Source organism: Sorex araneus, chromosome X (assembly GCF_027595985.1).
Source record: "Sorex araneus isolate mSorAra2 chromosome X, mSorAra2.pri, whole genome shotgun sequence".
Taxonomy (NCBI): domain Eukaryota; kingdom Metazoa; phylum Chordata; class Mammalia; order Eulipotyphla; family Soricidae; genus Sorex; species Sorex araneus.
Window position 1 is genome coordinate 105,970,723 of NC_073313.1, and position 19,660 is coordinate 105,990,382.

At 37.2% G+C, this 19,660-nt stretch overlaps 1 protein-coding gene across 2 annotated transcripts in view; it reads left to right on the top strand.

The window, feature by feature from the left end:
* Positions 1-19,660, top strand: part of COL4A5 (collagen type IV alpha 5 chain) — a 245,474-nt gene that overhangs the window by 137,320 nt on the left and 88,494 nt on the right. For both annotated transcript variants that reach the window (XM_055121721.1, XM_055121720.1), the window contains exons 20-29: positions 58-231; positions 509-592; positions 7,479-7,571; positions 9,725-9,795; positions 10,452-10,643; positions 11,394-11,562; positions 15,178-15,270; positions 15,359-15,463; positions 16,914-17,011; positions 18,432-18,582. In XM_055121721.1, coding sequence (XP_054977696.1) covers positions 58-231; positions 509-592; positions 7,479-7,571; positions 9,725-9,795; positions 10,452-10,643; positions 11,394-11,562; positions 15,178-15,270; positions 15,359-15,463; positions 16,914-17,011; positions 18,432-18,582 — 1,230 coding nt within the window. The remainder of the gene's footprint in view (positions 1-57; positions 232-508; positions 593-7,478; positions 7,572-9,724; positions 9,796-10,451; positions 10,644-11,393; positions 11,563-15,177; positions 15,271-15,358; positions 15,464-16,913; positions 17,012-18,431; positions 18,583-19,660) is intronic.

Sequence of the window (19,660 nt, forward strand, 5' to 3'; positions counted from 1 at the left end):
GTACTACATCACCATCCAATAAGATCACTTCAATAAGAGCTTTTTTCTTAATCTTAGGAGTTGCAGCTATAGGTCCGCCTGGCCCTCCTGGCTTGCCTGGAGAAAAGGGCCAGAAAGGGGATGAAGGTCTACCTGGAATTTCTATTCCTGGATCTCCTGGACTTGATGGACAGCCTGGAACGCCTGGCCTTCCCGGTCCTCCTGGTCCTCCTGGCCCTCCTGCCCCTCCTGGTAAGTTATTTTTCCTCCTATAAAGTTATTTTGTTGGTTTGTTAAATTTGTAAATGAATCTAACAAGGCCGTCATCATTTTTTGTATTTCTAATATGTAGGAGATTACACTGCTGTATTTACTAGTCTTGGTGTTTAAATATGCTCCTCGATTTATTAAGTTTTGCCTATAGGTATTGCAGAGAAGTAACTAAAAATCTTGCTAGCTTGCCAGGCTTTTTTTGTTTAAGCTTCAATATATTTCATGATAGTACTTACTAGTGTTTATCTTATCTCAGGTGATGAGATTTGTCAATCAGGCCCACCTGGTCCTCAAGGCCCTCCAGGTGATAAAGGACTCCAAGGAGAACAAGGAGTGAAAGGTTTGACCCTCATATACATTTCTTCATTTTTTAAAAATCATCAACAAATCCCCTATATCCTACACTATAACCAAGTTATTCTGCCCAGTAGTCATACTCCAAAACCATCTCATTAGCAGTAGTGTATGCTTCATAATCTTGACTTGGAGACTCTTATTTTTCTGGCCACTGTCTACCAACTTTCTAGCTTATTACCTCTTATAACCTGACTACAACATTACTTAATATCCTTTTAATTTTTTTTTCTTTTTGGGTCACACCCAGCAATGCTCAGGGGTTACTCCTGGCTTTGCACTCAGGAATTACTCCTGGCGGTGCTTGGAGGACCATATGGGATGCCGGGGATTGAACCCGGGTAGGCCGCGTGCAAGGCAAACGCCCTACCCGCTGTGCTATCGCTCCAGCCCCTCCTTTTAATTTTTTGATGGTGTTTCCTCTTAACCAAATTTATATCCTGTGATCAGTTTCATGCATGAATCCTTGATTTCTTTTTCTCCTCTTCTTTTGATTTTTATTAGTTGAGGAGGGACCATAGATAGTGATGATTAAGGGCTTCTCCTAACTTAGTGCTGAGAATACCCATGGAGTACATAGAAGACTGTATGCAGTCGTGGGCATAGAACCTGGGCTTCCTGAATGAAGAACATGTGTTCAGTCCATTGAGCTACCTACCTGGGTCTTTCTCTCTTCTTTTTATTCTTCTCACTGTGAAAATATCACAGCCTTGATAATTCCAAAATTCTGCTTTTGAATCTGCTCTCTCTTCAGCTTCTAACATGTTATCTTCTTTCTTATTTTAAGATTATATCTTCACGTTTTCCTTCATTAATCGTTGAATCTTGCAGATTGTGACCCTAATATTTAACCATATGCTTGCACCTGTGCCCAGATATTCTTCCTTCCTACCTATTTTTATTACTCCTATGTAAAACCAGTTTTTGCATTTGTATGGCAGTCCATTCTTTTATCCCCCAAGTGTTTCACTCCAGATATTCTCTACCTTTCTCACTATAAATTTACTTATTCTATGGCTTCATTCTCAGAAGTATAAAAATAGCCTTTTCTACTCATGTGGAAGAATTCATTGTAATTCTTCCTTCTCTTTCCCTTTTTGCTTCTTTGTAATTCTTCCTTCTCTTTTCCCACTTGCAGTAATACTCCTCAAGATTTTCCTTCTCACTGTTTCTAGACACTCTTCTAGATAATGTTTCTAGATACTCCTCTCATTTTCCCTTAGACTTACTCCAAGTAGGATTTTTCACTCCCTCAGCCTTACCCACTACTCTATAGATGCTTCTGTTGTTAAAGACACTAGCAGTCTATGCCCTGAAAATCCAAATTTGAAATCTTACTCTTTTTCTATCTTCATTTGGGTTTCAGTAAAATACATTTTATGTTGTTTTTATACATCTCTAGGATATTTTATATATTATATTTGGAGCAGTAGCACAACGGGTATGGCGTTTGCCTTGCACATGGCCTACCAGGTTAGATTCCTCCATTCCTCTAGGAGAGCCTGGCAAGCTACTGAGAGTATCCCGTCCGCACGGCAGAGCCTGGCAAGCTACCTATGGCATACTCCATACTCCAAAAACAGTAACAAGTCTCACAACAAGACATTACTGGTGCCTGCTCAAGCAAATCGATGAACAATGGGATGATAGTGCTAGAGTGCAATACTATTTAATTTTTTTAAAAAACTGAACTTTTCTGGGAAGCCAAAAGATCCTCTTTTGCCTCTAGTCAGCACTTTCAAAAATAACCATTATTTTATCCCTTATATATTTGCTTAATCTTGAACTTTGCATAAATGGGTTTATAAGTTGGAATTTTTAATATCTGATTTATTTTTCCTTTATTTTATTTTATTTAATAATTTGATAATTATTTAAATTTAGATAATCTAATGGAGGGGCCAGAGCGATAGCACAACGGGTAAGGCGTTTGCCTTGCACGCGGCCGACCTGGGTTCAATCCCCGGCATCCCATATGGTCCCCCAAGCACTGCCAGGAGTAATTCCTGAGTGCAAAGCCAGGAGTAACCCCTGAGCATCGCTGGGTGTGACCCAAAAAGCAAAAAAATAAAAAATAAATAAAAATAGATAATCTAATGGAGTTAAATGGAATTCAATTCAATTTAATTTAGTGGCTAAATTTAATCATATAATTAAATAATTATTTGTTAAATTTATTAAATTTATTACAAATTATAAAATTAAGAATTAATTATATTAAAATTAATCATTTTTAAGTTTAAAATGATTTTATTTAATACTAAATCTGAGATTTATCCATCTTTTTGTTTTTAGCAATATTTTTATAGATTCTTATTATTTCATTGTACAAAAATACCTCAGTATCCATACTAATGGATTTTTGCTCTGGCCCTATATTGAAGTAAATGCATCACTTCTAGTGCATAAGTATTATTCATTCCTGGTATGTGTTTACCTGATAATAGACTTGTAAGTGATAGAGTAGATACAGTTCTGTTTCTGTGGATACCACCAGAGCTTTTCCTCAAAGTGGTCTTGGTTTCTTTTTCCTAATGACCTATTTTCTATAGTTCACATATATATAATGAATATTTTATTTAAAGTTTTTCTTTAGCACTATGGTTTATCACATTTTATCTGTGATCTTAAATTAATTTGTGTATAGTTTAAAGCAAGGATAAAAGTTTATTTTTTTAATAAGTATCCAATTGACTCAGTAAAATCAATTGGATTATATGGGTCATTTATCTTACTATAATGCGTTAGAACATTTATTATAAATCTTATATGTATGTGAGTCAGTTTCTGGCATCTCTGTTTGTTCCATTGTTCTATTTATTCTAGTCTGCCACCAATTCCAGACTATCTAAATTATTGTATCTTCATAATAATTCTCATTTTACCTTTTATTTTTATATGGATTTTAGAATTGTTACCCCAACTTTCAATTTTGGAATACTACACAGTCAATGTCTTATTCTTTTCTGTATCTGAGTTTTTTCATTCAGTCTGAATACTTAAAACCTTACCTACTTGCCTGTTACTTTGAATTTATATCTTCTGTCCAGATTTAATCCCTTCCCTGTTAGTTAACTTACTGTCTATTAAATATTTTAAACTTGTTATCCTGACCAAGTTTAAATCATGATCTCTATTCCTCCAATCAATTTCTTGTTGCTTTCTCTAATAATCTTAAAAATGTCAGTCTCTCCAATGGCCAGGAAGATTGCTCCATGGTTGGAAGCCTGCCCCATGAGCTGGGGGAGAAGGGAGCTGGGACAGAGAAGAAATCACTAAGTTATTGATTATTGGAGGGATCACTCGGGATAGATGTGTGCTGAAAGTAGTGATGGCCTCTCAGTATCTATCTCTGTTACAAACCATAATGCTTAAAGGTACAAAGAGTAAGCAGGAAATTTTCTGCCACAGAGGCCAGAGGTGGAGCTGTAGGGGGTGCCAGGAGGGATACTGGGGACATTGGTGGTGGAAAATGTACACTGGTGGAGGGATGGGTGTTCAATCATTGTATGACTGAAACTCAATCATGAAAGTTTTGTAACTGTGTCTCACAGTGATTTAATTAAATTCAGTATCTCTCCTTTTGTATTTCATTTACGATTCATTAAAGATATTTCATTAATTCTGTTTTCAAATAGATGAATATTCTTAGTCAAATTATTAATATCTTCATTGCTTTCACAGTAGGATGGCTATCATCTTTCCAAAAATAACTATAGCACCAGCCACGTAAAGATTAACCTGTTTCAATCTTTCAGCTTAAATTCTATTGTAGTATAGCAGTCACTCACCTTAAAATTTGTTTTACCATTTAGCACTGTAGCACTGTGGTCCCTTTGTTCAATTTGCTTGAGGGGAAACCAGTAATGTCTCCATTGTGAGACTTGTTGTTACTGTTTTTGCTATATCGAATATGCCACAGGTAGCTTCCCAGGCTCTGCTGTGAGTGTGGGATACACTCGGTAGCTTGCCGGGCTCTCTGAGAAGGACGTAGGAATCAAACCCAGTTGGCCGCGTGCAAGGTTGCGTGTTCTCTACCCGCAGTGCTATCTTTTCAGCCATTTTACCATTTATTTTAAAAATTTTTAATTGGATTCATTTTTAAGTAAAATTTATTTAGTTTATTTTAAATTTATTTTTATTTAGGAAGCATTGGTTTACAAGGGGCTGGAGCAATAGCACAGCAGTAGGGCGTTCGCCTTGCACACGGCCAACCCGGGTGCCTGCTCGAGCAAATCGATGAGCAACGGGATGACAGTGACAGTGGTTTACAAGACTGCAAGTATTTATGTTTATATTTGTATCAGTGAAATAATGGTCTTTGTCTTTATTCTAACTTTGCTTAGTATGGCACCCTCCATTTTTTCCTCTTTTTGTTTAATCACCATAAATTTCAAATTTACAATATTATTCATGATATAGTCATACAGTATTCCAACACCAAACCCTTCACCTTCCCTCCACCAATGTCCCTTTCCCCTCACTTTGCCCAACCTGCTTCTGTGGCAGGCTCTTCAAGCCTACTTTCAGCTTTCCTTCTCCTTCACACACTCTAGTTTTACCTGTGTTGTATCTAAAGGTAAGATTCTAGATTTTCATAAAGTTTGGTATTATATATGTACCACAACTTCATTGTCCACTCATTTAGCGTGAACAGTTGGGTTGTTTCCAGACCATGACCATTTTGAATAGTGCTGTGATGGAAAGAGGTGTGCATATACATACATCTTTTTAAACAATGTTTTTGTGTTCTTACGATATATAATATGCGTTGGATTTGCTGTCATATGATAGGTCTGTTTTTAATTTTTTAAGAAATCTCTATTTTTTTCCTATAGGCTAAACCTGTTTGCATTCCCACCAACAGTGAATTCCCACCAAGTTTCTTTTTCTACACAATCCTTGTTTCTGACCATCTTTTTATATAAGCCATTCTCAGTAATGTTAGGTTATCTCTCATTGTTATTTTTATTTGCATTTCTGCAAGAAGAAATGACAGTGACCGATATTTTTCTCATGTGGCTTTGGCTTTTAAAGCTTAAATTATATCCTTTTTTCTGTTTAAAATTTTCTGCTGCAGTCTTAATTCACACAGTAAAACTCACTATCTTCACAGTGGCCTATATGCTTTATAGTAAGCCATTTGTTATATCCTATTAACTCTACCACCTAGCTCTTGTTGCTTACTCTGCTACAGCATTTTGATTTCCTTGATGTACCTTATATATACCAAGCATGGTTCTTTCTACTTGGAATGCTGTAGCTGGTTGTAAAAAATATAAATGCGCACATGCAGAAGGATGATGTGATGTGCTCGTGAGCTCTCAGGGCAACTCTCTCTCTCTCTCTCTCTCTCTCTCTCTCCGCTCTGATTCAGTGCTCTCGAGCCACTGTGTATGAAACAGTTCGGGATGCCTCTTCCTTTGTGCTCTACTTCTGTGTGTGCCGTTGTACTCTCCTCTGTCTATCTCTCTATCTCTGACTCTGTCTCTATAGTCTCTCCTCTGGTCTCTCCTGACTTCTCTCTGTCTCTGTTGTCTCTCCTCTGGTCACGTCCGATCTCTCTTCTTCTGATATCTCTCTCCAAAGCACTTCTGCTTCTCTCTGTGGAGCCCTACTCACTCTCACTTCTGACTCTGACCCGATTCTCTCTCGCTCTTCTGACTCTGTCTTCCTCTGCTCTTACCGTCTTAGTTTATGTAGCAATCACATAGGGTGGTGATACAAAGGTGGGTTGAACATTAACAAATCAACAAATAGGGGCAAGACAACTCCTCCAGGAGATTAACTCAAGGTCAAAATCTCATCTAAAGAGATTACTCCAGATTACTAGGAGATCTGCTTAAGGGCACGATCCAATCCCATCCAGGGTGTGTTGCTTTCTTCTTTCCTCAGCTAGTAATACACTTAATTAGTTATAGGAAATCTACTTCTAATATTTCTAGCAATGTCATTCTGTATGAGCACAGTAAGAGATATATCAAACTTAAAGTTTGGTTCTTCCTGAGGACATCTCACTATATATTCCAGGCACAGTCCTCAGGTCAGGTTAGTTTTCCTAACCACAGCAGGGTCCTAGTCTCGTCGTTACTTTTGGATCATCACAGCATTTGTCTATGACCATGCTCTCAACTTATAGTTGAGTATTGTGGTGCTTTGGCCTGGCCCATATCAATGCCAGAGTAGCTCACAGCTTTCCCTGGATCCATTCTGTCCTTCATCAGGACCCTGCTTTGGGGGCACTAGGAACTAAGGGCAACTAAGTCGAGAAAGCAGATGCCCAGGAGTAAATACTATTGCAGTCAATCAACTCCCAAGTTACAAAGCATAATATTAACTGTCTTCCAGCGTCCATACAGAAAGGACATTGCTTTAAGGTAAACTAAGTTCCCTGCGGCAAGGCTGAAAGTACAAACCCCGTGTTATCCTACAACTCGTTATATACATACCACATTATTTAAAATGTTTTATCATATACAAACTCAGTAAAACCAATTCTGGTCACTCTCATTTAAAAGTTTAAGCTTCCATTTATTGTTAGCATACCCAGTGGAATTTATCGAGCCCCTTTCTCATAAACATGTATAATAATTTGTAACCTTCATTTTTTTCTTCTTCCACTGGTAGAATGTGAGTACCATTGAAGGCATGAATTTTTGCTATTTTCTTTACAAATGTATGTAAATACCTAGAACAGGGTTTGGTACACAGTAGATACTCAATAAATATGAAGCACATTCATTCTAGCTATAGACTTCTCTAACTGCACTGTAAAGTGGGAATGCTGTCCCTGAGTGCTTCTTTTGAACCTACTTAAATAAGGTAGTCATACTTGTTCATGTAACATTTGTTTGCATTATGATTTTGTCTAGGTGACCAAGGTGACACTTGCTTCAACTGTATTGGAACTGGTATTTCTGGGCCTCCTGGTCAGCCTGGTTTGCCAGGTCTCCCAGGTCCTCCAGGTAAAATATTCTGCCTCAGAGAAACACTTTAAATATTTCTTGGCTAGATTTTAATGCTCATAATTTTAGAGTGGTTATATATATATACAAAGAAATAAATAAATCTGATATTCTTCTATCTGCTATTGAATAAATTGTCCTCTTATTTCTAATATTGAAGCTACCATCAATTATTATTAAAGATTATATTCCTGGAAAACTATCTTCCTTATTTTATATATGGTGAGGAAAATAATTCATATAGAGTCAGATATTTTATTCAGAAAACTGGGGCTAAGTTCATACTGCCTAGTCTTATGTTTAGTTTTCAGTGGCAGAGTTTGTCATCATAGAAATGTATTATGGTTCTATTAAAGAATATGGCTCTGGTGGTATTGGGCAGACAGCTGCCAGTGTTCCTCTCTCAAACTCCCCATTTGCAATCGAAACCATATTTGATATCCACTAGACCCACAATTTTTTATTCAGCTCCCTGTTGGGATATCCCAATCTGATATTTTGAAATTGAACTTTATGTCTGCATCAGGGCTGAGACTAGACACTAGCTATATCTCTTATCATTCTCTCTAATGTGACTATCAAGGAAATCAATTTGACTCTTGGAAATAGAGTTTTAGTAAGTCTTATAACTGTCACTAGAAAATAGTAATATAGTCTTGTGCATGAAGTAAAGTTTTCCTCAAATATGAGAGTGTGCCAGAATTTTCTGGAGGTCTTTTAAAACTCAGATTCCTAAAGCCCACCTGAAAGTGTCTGATGTAGTACATACCTGAGGTGTGGACCCAAGAATTAACTTTTCTAACTAGCAGTGAGGTTATACTGATACAGCTAGCCCAGGAACTCATTTGAGAACCACTGATTTAATAATATTTTCTTTTGTCTTTAAGGACAAAATGTTTCTCACAAGCCAAAGTTTAGATAATGACAAACTAATAATTGAGATGATAAAGACTTAAGATAAAAAGGTGGTAAGGATCTAAAATAATCGTTGAAGTCAGGACAAAGAATTATATGGATCTTTGTACAATGAAATATTATGCAGCTGTTAGGAGAGATGGAGTCATGAAATTTGCTTATAAATGGATAAACATGGAGAGTATAATGCTAAGTGAAAGTCAGAAAGAGAAACAGACTTAGAGGAACTGCACTCATTTGTGGAGTGTAGGGCAGCATCACATGAGGCTGACACCCAAGGACCATAGATACAAGGGCCAGGGGGATTGCCCAATTGCTGGAAGACTGCTTCATGAGCAGAGGGGAGAAGGCAGATGGAATAGAGAAGGGATCACTAAGAAAATGATGGCTAGAGGAACAAGTTGGGATGGGAGATGCATGCCGAAAGTACATAGTGGACCAAACACGATGACCTCTCAGTGTCTGTGTTGCAAGCTATAATGCCCCAAAGTAGAGAGAGTATGGGGAATATTGTCTGCCTTAGAGGCAGGGGAGGGTGGAAAAGGGGAGTATACCCGGGATATTGGTGGTGGGGAATGTGCACTGGTAGAGGGATGGGTGTTTGATCATTGTAAGATTGTAACCCAAACATGAAAGCTTGTAACTATCTCACGGTGATTCAATAAAATTTTTTTTTAAAAAATTTAAAAAAGAATAATATGGATATTTAACTCATTTAGCAGTAAAATGATTAAGAGAACCTGAGCATAGGAATCTGTGTGTAGTAAGTGAGCTTATCTATTGAGTTGAAAATAGCTAAGGACACAGCAATGTCATCCCATTGCTCATCAATTTGGTCAAGCGGGCACCAGTAACATCTCCATTGTGATACTTGCTGTTACTGTTTTTGGCATATTTTGAATATGCCAAGAGTAGCTTGCCAGGCTCTGCTGTGCAGGCAAGATACTCTCGGTAGCTTTCCAGGCTCTCCGAGAGGAGCAGAAGAATCGAACCCTGTGTGCTGTGTGCAGTGCAAACGCTCTACCCGCTATACTATCACTCTGGCCCCACAGTATTTTATGTAATGAAATGCTAAGATTTACCTCAAAGAAGAGATGCTTTTATTTTATGAACAGTGTAGAAAAATGTAAAATTGTGATATTGCATGGTATTCTTTATTTGAAACTTCTTGTCTGCTGATTTTTACTTAAACTTAGGGATTCAAGCTCATAGCTTACATTATCTTTTGTGTGTATCAGGATCTCTTGGTTTCCCTGGACCAAAAGGTGAAAAGGGGCAAGCTGGTACAACTGGTCCCAAAGGACTAACAGTAAGTTTTGAGTATATTATAAAATAAAAGTGGAAGAAGTCACTTACACTTTGATTTTCAATGAGATGGAGGGGATCCTGTTGTGTTTTCTGGCCACTCTGACCCTGGAGGGGTATGTGAAAGGCTTTCTTTAGGGTTCCAAAGTGTTAGATCTTAGCCTTTAAAATTTGTTTGGCTCAGTGGTTTACAAAGCTGTTGAAAATAGAGTTTCAGATATTCAATGTTTCAACTCTAATCCCACCACCAGTGCCTAAATCCCTCTACCAATGTCTCTAGGTTCCCTCCCATCTCTTAACCTGTCTCGACAGACACATTTTGACTGTAATTACTGTAGTTTACAGCCCATTCCTTTTTTGGAGCCTGTAGGATAACATTGGGCATGTCCTTTCACTATACACCAAAATATTTGTTGTATGGGTTTATGGGATAAACTAGAAAGAATAAATTTTAAAACTTTACTGGAGTTAGACACTTAGCCCAGTGGTGGGTACAACACTTGGTTTCCAAACAGCTGACTTGGGTTCAATCCCCAGCACCACATATGGTCCTTCAAGCTCCTCTGGCTGTTATACCTAAGCAAAAAGCTTCGAGTAAGCATTGAGCATAGCTGAATGTATCCCAAAACACAAATGATTTCTCTCTTTTTATTCCCTTAGGGAATACCAGGGGCTCCAGGGGCTCCAGGCTTTCCTGGATCTAAAGGTGAACCTGGTGACATCTACACTTACCCAGGAATGAAGGGTGACAAAGGAGAGTTGGGTCCCCCTGGATCTCCAGGACTTCCTGGTTTACCTGGGACTCCTGGACAGGATGGATTGCCAGGACTTCCTGGCCGCAAAGGAGAACCTGTGAGTCCATTTGATATTTTATTTTGGTGATGTCGGATTGTCATTTCGTGATGTTTCCTAGGTTGTTGTCAGTGCTGTGAGTACTTAATATTTAAAGAATGTTTTTATATTTTGTAAATGAAACACTTTATTGTCTTTGTAGAGCTGCTTTGCATTCTTGTATCAAAATTATTTTATAAACTCCTTCATCATAATCTATTACTATATTGAGCTGTGAAGTGGGGCAGGAAGTTCAAGTGTGTATGAGTCCATGTACTTTTTATCATCTCATACACTATATATATGTATCTCATTTAAACCTGATAACAGACATTTTACTAGGTTTTCAGGTATAATAAGTTTAGTAGTTATTATGAGTAGATAGCTAAGTTAAATATACTTCAAATCTTAGAGATTAAATGTCAGTGAAGTCTTGTTTTGTACAAAGTACACAGCCCAGAAAATTTATGTGGGAGGATATATTTTATAGAATGTTAATTGGAATGTAAACTTCTTGACTTATACTAGAATATAGGTTGCATAAGGATATTTGACTATTATTTTTTTGCTCTCTCATCAGCACTTACAGTAGAAATTCAAAATAGTTGTTGAAGTTGTTAGTGATATAAGTGGAGTGATTATACATACCATCTCTTAATAACACATAGCCTGTAACGACCATTATGGCTGCGTCATTTGTATAATTATATTCAGTAATACCAACTTATACATAACTGTTATATCTATATGTTTCTTTATTAAAATTTTCAGGGTCAAATTGCTTTTAAGGGTGAAAGAGGTCCCCCTGGGAACCCAGGCTTGCCAGGTCCCCCAGGGAACATGGGGCCTATGGGCCCTGTTGGCATTGGGCCTCCAGGCCCAGTAGGTGAAAAAGGCATAAAAGGTATGACAGGAAGTCCAGGTCAGCCAGGAATTCCAGGTGAGTTTACTATATTTTTGTTTTAATTTGATGTCTAAAAGCAGAAATGATCCCCCTTCTATTTTGTTCCAATTTTGGTTTCCTTTCATGAGATGTGTTTACCTGGCCACTTATGTTTATGATGTTTATGTTTTACAGACATCCTTGTCAAGGGAAAACTGTTTGCTTTTTATAAAAGTGTTATTTAATTTTTTTTGTTTTTATTGTTTTTTTTCTGTTTCGTTTGGGTCACACTACGTGGTGTTTGTGGGCTACTACTGAATGAGGCTCAGTGGTTGCTTCTGGCAGAGCTCAGGGGACCATGTGGTGCTGAAGATAGATCTAAAGGCATGCAAAGCATGCACTTAACCCTTTAAGCTATATTCCTTGTCTCCCTTTCTAAAGACCATGATACAAAATGTTAAGCTTAATTATGATGGAAACATGTGTAACTAACACGAATGTTTTAAACAAATATAAGTAGCATCCTGGAAAACCCTATTTTCTGTGTTTTCTGATCATAATCCCCTTACATCTATCCAAAGGTATCAGTTGTTCTGAATTTTGCTTAATTTCCCTCCATTTAATGTCTATATTTATCACCTAGACACAGATCTCTTTAAAAGTACTGTAGGTTAATGAGATAGTACAGAGGTTAAGATACATGCCTTGCATACAGTCAACCTCGATTCAATCTCCAGCACCACATTATGGTCCCTGAACACTTCCATAAGTGACTCCTGAGCACAGAGCCAGGTGTAGCCCCTAAGTAGTATTGCATGTGTCTCCAAAGAAAAAACCAACCCTAAAAAGTAATTTAATTATGTTTCTTTTTGAACGTCACATAATGGAATCATAGATTAAGTATTTTCTATGTTAACTTCATACAGCTAGTTTACATTTTATTAGGACATAGTAAATATACCATTTTCTTGGTGATTGTATACCATAGTTGATTTACCTACTCTGTTATTAATGGACAGTATTATAGTCATCTATATCCAAGGTTCAGTTTTTGCAATTTCAGTTTTGTGGTCAATCATAGTAGTCAATCATAGTCTCCTTTTGAGGGGTTGTTTGGGCCTCACTTGTGATGTTCAGGACTTCTTCTGGCTCTATACTCAGGAATCACACCAGAGGTGCTCTGTGAACTTTATGCAGTACAAGGCATAAAACACAGGTCAGCTACATACAAATCAGGCACCTTAAACCCTATACAATCTCTGTAGCCCCACAACAGTAGTATAGTATTGAAAATATGTTAGCTTATTATGTTATTGTAAATGTTTTATTTTTATTAACAAGTTAATAATTTTAATAATTGTTTTATTAACAACAATTCTCACAATGGAGATGTTACTGGTGCCCGCTCGAGCAAATTGATGAACAACAGGACGACAGTGCTACAGTGCAACTGTTTTATTATTATAGTTTCTTTCTATGCCTAACTTATAAATTAAAAATTATATATATATTTATATGCCATATATGCATATAAAAACTAGGGCATATCAGTTTCTATGCTGTACATGATTTTAGATATACACTGGAAAATATTTTCACCAGTTCAGGTCTAGTGTGATTAAGGCTTTGATATGCATTCTACTATATATTACTGGTGGGCATACCATGTGCACACACCTGTGGGTCAAAGTAGAAAACTATGGCCCATGGACCAAATCTTTTCCACCACATGTTGCTATAATTGAAATTTTGTTTTGGAAACACCCATACCCACTCATTACAGTTCTATAGTTTCTTTCACACAATAGCAAAATAGTGGTGCTAAATCTGTAAAGCCCACAAAGCCTGAAGTATTTTCAATCTTGTCATTTACAGAAAAGAAAAATTGCCAATCTTTGGACTAAGATACATATTTAAGATTTTATATTTTCAGTTAATTAAATAAAATATCTCAATAGATACTCCTAAACTAAGTTCAGGACAATTGTACTAAACTTTGTTCACACCGGAAGTATTAAAAATTACTTTTTCTATTTGCGTCTTCATAGGCACTCTGTATTATCAGGCTGCCTCCACATTTTGCCAATTTGTTGAATGTGATATATATCAGAGCAGTTGTACTTGTATTTATATGATTCTGTTAAAACTTAACACCTGTTCATATAATTATTGGTTATTTGAATTTCCTCTTTGTGAAATGCCCATTAAGTGCCCTGTTCATTTTTTCTATTGATTTTTTTCTTTATATTGATTGAGAGCTTTGAAGAAGAGGTTAAGGATAGTTTCTGCATATTCTGTATTAGATAATTTTTTGTTTTGTTTTCATTTTTTAAATTTTATTGAATTACCATGAGATAGTTACAAGCTTTCATGTTTGGGTTACAATCACACAATGATCAAACACCCATCCCTCCATCAGAGCACATTCCCCACCACCAATATCCCCAGTATACCTCCTGTCTTTCCCACCCTCCCCCTGCCTCAATGGCAGACAATATTTCCCATACTCTCTCTCTACTTTTGGGCATTATGGCTTGCAACACAAACATTGAAAGGTCATTATGTTTGGTCCATTATCTACTTTCGGCACACATCTCCCATCCTGACTGATTCCTCCAGCCATGATTTTCTTAGTGATCCCTTCTCTATTCCAGCTGCCTTCTCCCCTCCACTCATCTACACAATGGAATACTGTTATACAGCTGTTAGGAGAAATGAAGTCATGAAATTTGCTTATAAATGGATAGACATGGGGAGTATTATGCTAAGTGAAATGAGTCAGAAAGAGAGGGACAGACATAGAAGGGCTGCACTCATTTGTGGAGTATAGAATAACGTAACATGAGGCTGACAGAACAGTAGATACAAGGGCCAGGAGGATTGCCCCATAGTTGGAAGATAAGTTTATTTTTACAAATCTTAATTATGACTTGCAATTTTCAAACTCTATATCATCCTATGTATAACCTATAATTATTACAAATTAAAACTTTATCACTTGGGCTGGAACAATATATAGTGGGTGCTTGCCTTGCACACAGCCTACCCAGGTTTGATCCCCAAACACACATAGTCCCCCACACACCACCAGGAGTAATCTTTTAAGTGAAGATCCAGGAGTACGCCCTGAGTACTACCATGTGTTGCCCAAAAACCAAAATAAATAAATCTTTTGCTATTAAAAGATAAAATTACCTCAGTAAAATCTAAGAAATCCTTTGTCCTGAGCTTATTTCAGTTAATGAAAAGTAGGTTTATTTTGGGTCTTGCACACATAAAACCTAAGGTATCGTTAGTTAATAAAAAAAGACTATATTTTTGGTTTACTCAGTTTGGCATTTTAGAATCTTTTGACCTATATTAAAATGTTTTTATAAGTGCCATCCTCAGTCATAGATGCTTTTAAATTATCACCAACTTCTCTATGAAATTGTATTTTTAAAAAAAAAATTAAAAATATAAATAAATGGAATCTTTGTGCTTGGTATTTTTCTTGAATATATAATGTGAGATTTTTTGGTATATTTTTATGAGTTTGTTTTCAAGGATTTATTATAATTTTTTGTTTTAATTAAAATACTCATTTTAATTTTTGTTTTCAATTAAATTATATCTGTTAGTCAAGTCACACTCATCTCAGTCACTATTGTTTCTGTTTTCTTTATTTCTTAGGTCCGAAGGGTGATCCAGGTCAGACCATAACTCAGCCAGGAAAGCCTGGCCTACCTGGTAGCCCAGGTAGAGATGGTGAAGTAGGTCTTCCAGGTATGTGATAAATTTATTTAACCACACCTTTAACACTTAATGGCTTCCTTATTGGAATTTATTTAAAATAACTGCCATCTCTCCATAGGTGAACCTGGACTCCCAGGCCAACCAGGCTTGCCAGGATTACCTGGCAGCAAAGGAGAACCAGGCATGCCTGGAATTGGACTTCCTGGACCTCCAGGTCCCAAAGGTATGTAGAAATGGATATCAGGAAAGGCAAGTTAGCTCGTTGAATTTAGCATGAAAAAGAGCTTACCATATGATTTTGGAAATGAGCTAAAATCAATTTCACATATTTCTTGACATAGTAAATTCAATAAGCAAAACATTCTAATTGTATTTTTATTATACACTGTAAAGAAAATAAATAAAAATCACATAGCATATGCACTAATATTTTATTGATTAAAACACTTCATAAAATATCTAACTCATGACTATATAAAATTATATATAAGCTTTAAAACTCACAATTGTTTTCAGTGTTCATATTGTATTCTTGAGTTATTGTACAGTTCCTGAATGCATAATAAATATTCATTATATTGTTATTAAATGATTGAATTATATTAAGCAGAAAGCATATATATATATATATATATTTTTCTTTTGGGGTCACACTTGGCGATGCACAGGGGTCACTCCTGGCTCTGCACTCAGGAATTACTCCTGGCGGTGCTCAGGGCACCATATTGGATGCTGGGAATCAAACCCAGGTCAGCCACGTGCAAGGCAAATGTCTTACCCACTGTGCTATCACTCCAGCCCCAGAAAATATATTTATTGATCACATAATCCAAGAACTGATTTTCCTAAATCGTATTCATGGGATTTACTGGAAATATTTAGTGCAGTTACTTAAGTGATAGCACAGCGGGTAGGGCTTTTGTCTTGCATGAGGGTGACCTGGGTTGATTCCTCTGCCCCTCTCGGAGAGCCCGGCAAGCTACAGAGAGTATCTCGCTCACACAGTGGAGTCTGGCAAGCTCCCTGTGGCGTATTCGATATGCCAAAAACAGTAACAACAAGTCTCACAATGGAGAAGTTACTGGTGCCTGCTTGAGCAAATCGATGAACAATGGGACGACAGTGCTACAGTGGTACTTAAATATTTATTTATTCTTCACAGAATTTATTCTAGCCAAACAAGAGTATGCATTGATCTGAGAATGAGTCTTAAATATGTCCTTATTCATTTAAAATAAATTATTTCAAAAGTGTCAGGTTTAATTCTATGTGTTTGTAATATCTGAAATTTTTTAGCTCATTTCCAAAATTGTATGGTAGGTTCTTTTACATGCTCTATTCAACTATAAACAGAAGACAATGTTCTAAATTTCAGTGGAGGGTTGAATTCTTATGGTTAATTGTATCTTACTATATAAATTCCCCTAATTTTTCTTCAGATAAGCATGTAAACCACAAACGTACATTAGATCTCTGTGAAAATGTTTGCATCACTAGATGATTGAGAAGGAATATCATATATCTGTAAGAACTGTTCCTAACAATGTCATTGTAGTTTTAACATCTAACTGTACTTTAGTCAATGACTTGTATTGGATGTGATAAAAATGTGGAGTTGGTATCTTTTTTAGAGTTTCTCCTCTTAGGATATTAAAAATAAAATAATTTTACAGGTTATCCTGGAATTCCAGGACCCCCAGGAGTACCTGGGATACCTGGAAGAAGTGGTGTAGAAGGTCCTCCTGGGCTACCAGGCATCCCAGGTCCAAAGGTCTGGAACAATTTCACTTATTATTTTTTCAATCTCTCTTATGTTCTTTATTCTTAGTCTACATGTTGATTTATATATCCCAAGTGTTCACTGTAATATATAAATAAAAATGATAATATAATTCCATTAAAAATTTAGTATCGAAACAAAGTTCTTAACACTGTTTCAGAGTGGATAGTTATTTATTGTGATACAATGAAAGATTAGACTATAATCATTACTTTCACTGATCTATTAAGTACTAACACTGTCCATTTAATTGCTATCTCTGCCTGTGAGATAGTTGGTTGAAATGTTTAATGTTATATCTAGAGCTTTCCATTCTGTTTTCTTCTCTCTCCCCATTCCATCCTAGATACAGAAAGCAAATTGCTGCTATTGACTTAGGTATACTACTAATAATAATAGTTAAAGAACAATATAATATTAACACCATGTTTGAATTACTTTCCTTTCATTCTGTTTTAGCTAAACTAAACATTTTTTCAGTCAGCCTTCAGAAAAGTGTTGTGATATGTTATTATCTTGATTGTTCCTGAATTTTCCATGTTGAATTTATTTAAACTTCCTATATTTCATGGAAAGAGCAATTGATCATGTTTCCAGATTTCATGGGAAACCACTTTTGTATTGATTGTTTCAGTTTTATCCTGAATCATTTAAATGGACACAAAAGTAAACAGAATAATGCAGTGAATTTTCACGTACTCATCAACCAGATTAAAAATTATCAAGACTACCACAGTTGTTTTATGTAGTCCGACTTTTGCTGAAGTATTTTATATTTTAGTCCAGAGCTTAACGCCATGTCATTTCATTGTAAATACTTAAGAATTCATCCAAAGTAAATGGGTGTTTTAAACAAAAAATACAATGTCAATTGTTTCTGACAATTAAAATTAGTTATAATAAAAAACTGTCTATAATCACAGTTTTCACTTGGGAAGATTAGGTTAGGAGAGTGTCCCAAGTGGTGCTCAAGGGACCTAGGGTTACTCTCAGAAATTCTCTGCCAGTGATGCCAAATGGTTGAGTGCTAAGGGATTTATGATCTAGTCCTACTCATTCCTTGCAGTGTCAGGGTCCAACGATCAAACAGGGACTGCACACATGGAATGCATGTGGCCAGACTCCTCTGTAATAGTTCCCTAGCTCAAAGCTTCTTTAATCTTATGCTCTTTTAACTTGTCCTACAACCAGTTTAACACATCTAATTTGTTTTACTCAACAAATTTCCACCCTTGCAGTTTTTCTTTCTCTACAGCTTACAAATCATTTTCCATATAATTATTTTTCTTCTTCCCACTAGAAAAGAGGTAGTAACATTTTATCCTGTTAATTCTCTGATAATATTCTCACTAAATGAACATCAAGAAAGTCATAAGAATTTTTCTTGTCTTTCGTCATGTGTATGTTCAAGGGAGAACCAGGATTTGCTCTACCTGGACCTCCAGGACCTCCAGGACTCCCAGGCATCAAAGGAACACTTGGCCCAAAAGGGGACCGAGGTTTCCCAGGCCCTCCAGGTCCTCCAGGACAAAGTGGCATGGATGGAATGCCCGGATCGAAAGGTATGAGGACTGTTACTAGATCTAAATTTTTTTTAATTTTTATTTTATTGAATCACCATGGCTGGAGCACAGCGGTTGAGCATTCACCTTTCATGTGGCCGACCTGAGTTTAATTCCTCCGCCCCTCTTGGAGAGCCCAGCAAGCTACCGAGAGTATCGAGCCCACGAGGCAGAGCCTGGCAAGCTCCCCGTGCATATTGGATATGCCAAAAACAGTAACAATAAGTCTCTCAATGAGAGATGTTACTGGTGCCCGCTCAAACAAATTGATAAGAAATGGGATGACAGTGACAGTGACAGTGAATCACCATGTGGAAAATTACAATGCTTTAAGGCTTAAGTCTCAGTTAGATGATGCTGAAACAATCATCCCTTCACCCGTGCTCATATTCCACCACCAAAAAGAAAAAAAAATATACCTCCCATCCTGCCCCCCCCACCCTCCGTAACTGATAAATTTCACTTTACTTTCTCTTTACTTTGTTGAAATTCAATATTTCAACAAAAAACTATTATTGTTAGGAGTTTCCCACTAGAGTCAGACCTGTTGTGAAGAGGTCTGTCGCTGCCACGCGGTTTTGGATTTCTGTATTTTAGCAACTAAGTCCAGGGAAATTTCTTCCAGATATTGGATCATTGCAAGCTCATCTGTGGTCCTCATAAAATGGCGGTCACCGTGCCCTTCCCCCCCGGCAAGGAAAAGGAGGGGGAGAAAAAGAGAGAGAGGGGGAGAGAGAGAGAGAGAGAGAGAGAGAGAGAGAGAGAGAGAGAGAGAGAGAGAGAGAGAGAGAGAGAGAGAGAGAAATAAAAGAGAAACCTTTCCCCTCCTGGGCAGGCATGGGGCCGCGGCTTAGTTCTCAGTCTGGAGACATTCTGCAAGTAGCTGCGGAGAGGCTGCACACATGCGACCCCGGGATTACATCTCGGCAGAGAGCGGGGCCAGTGCCGCCCACCTTCCCTAGAGCATCCTCGCGTCCCATTGCTGCAGTTCCTAGGCCATCATGTTTGGTCTATAGTCTACTTTCAGCCTGCCTCTCCCATCCCAAGCGGGCCCTCCTAGCACCCTTTACTTAGTGGT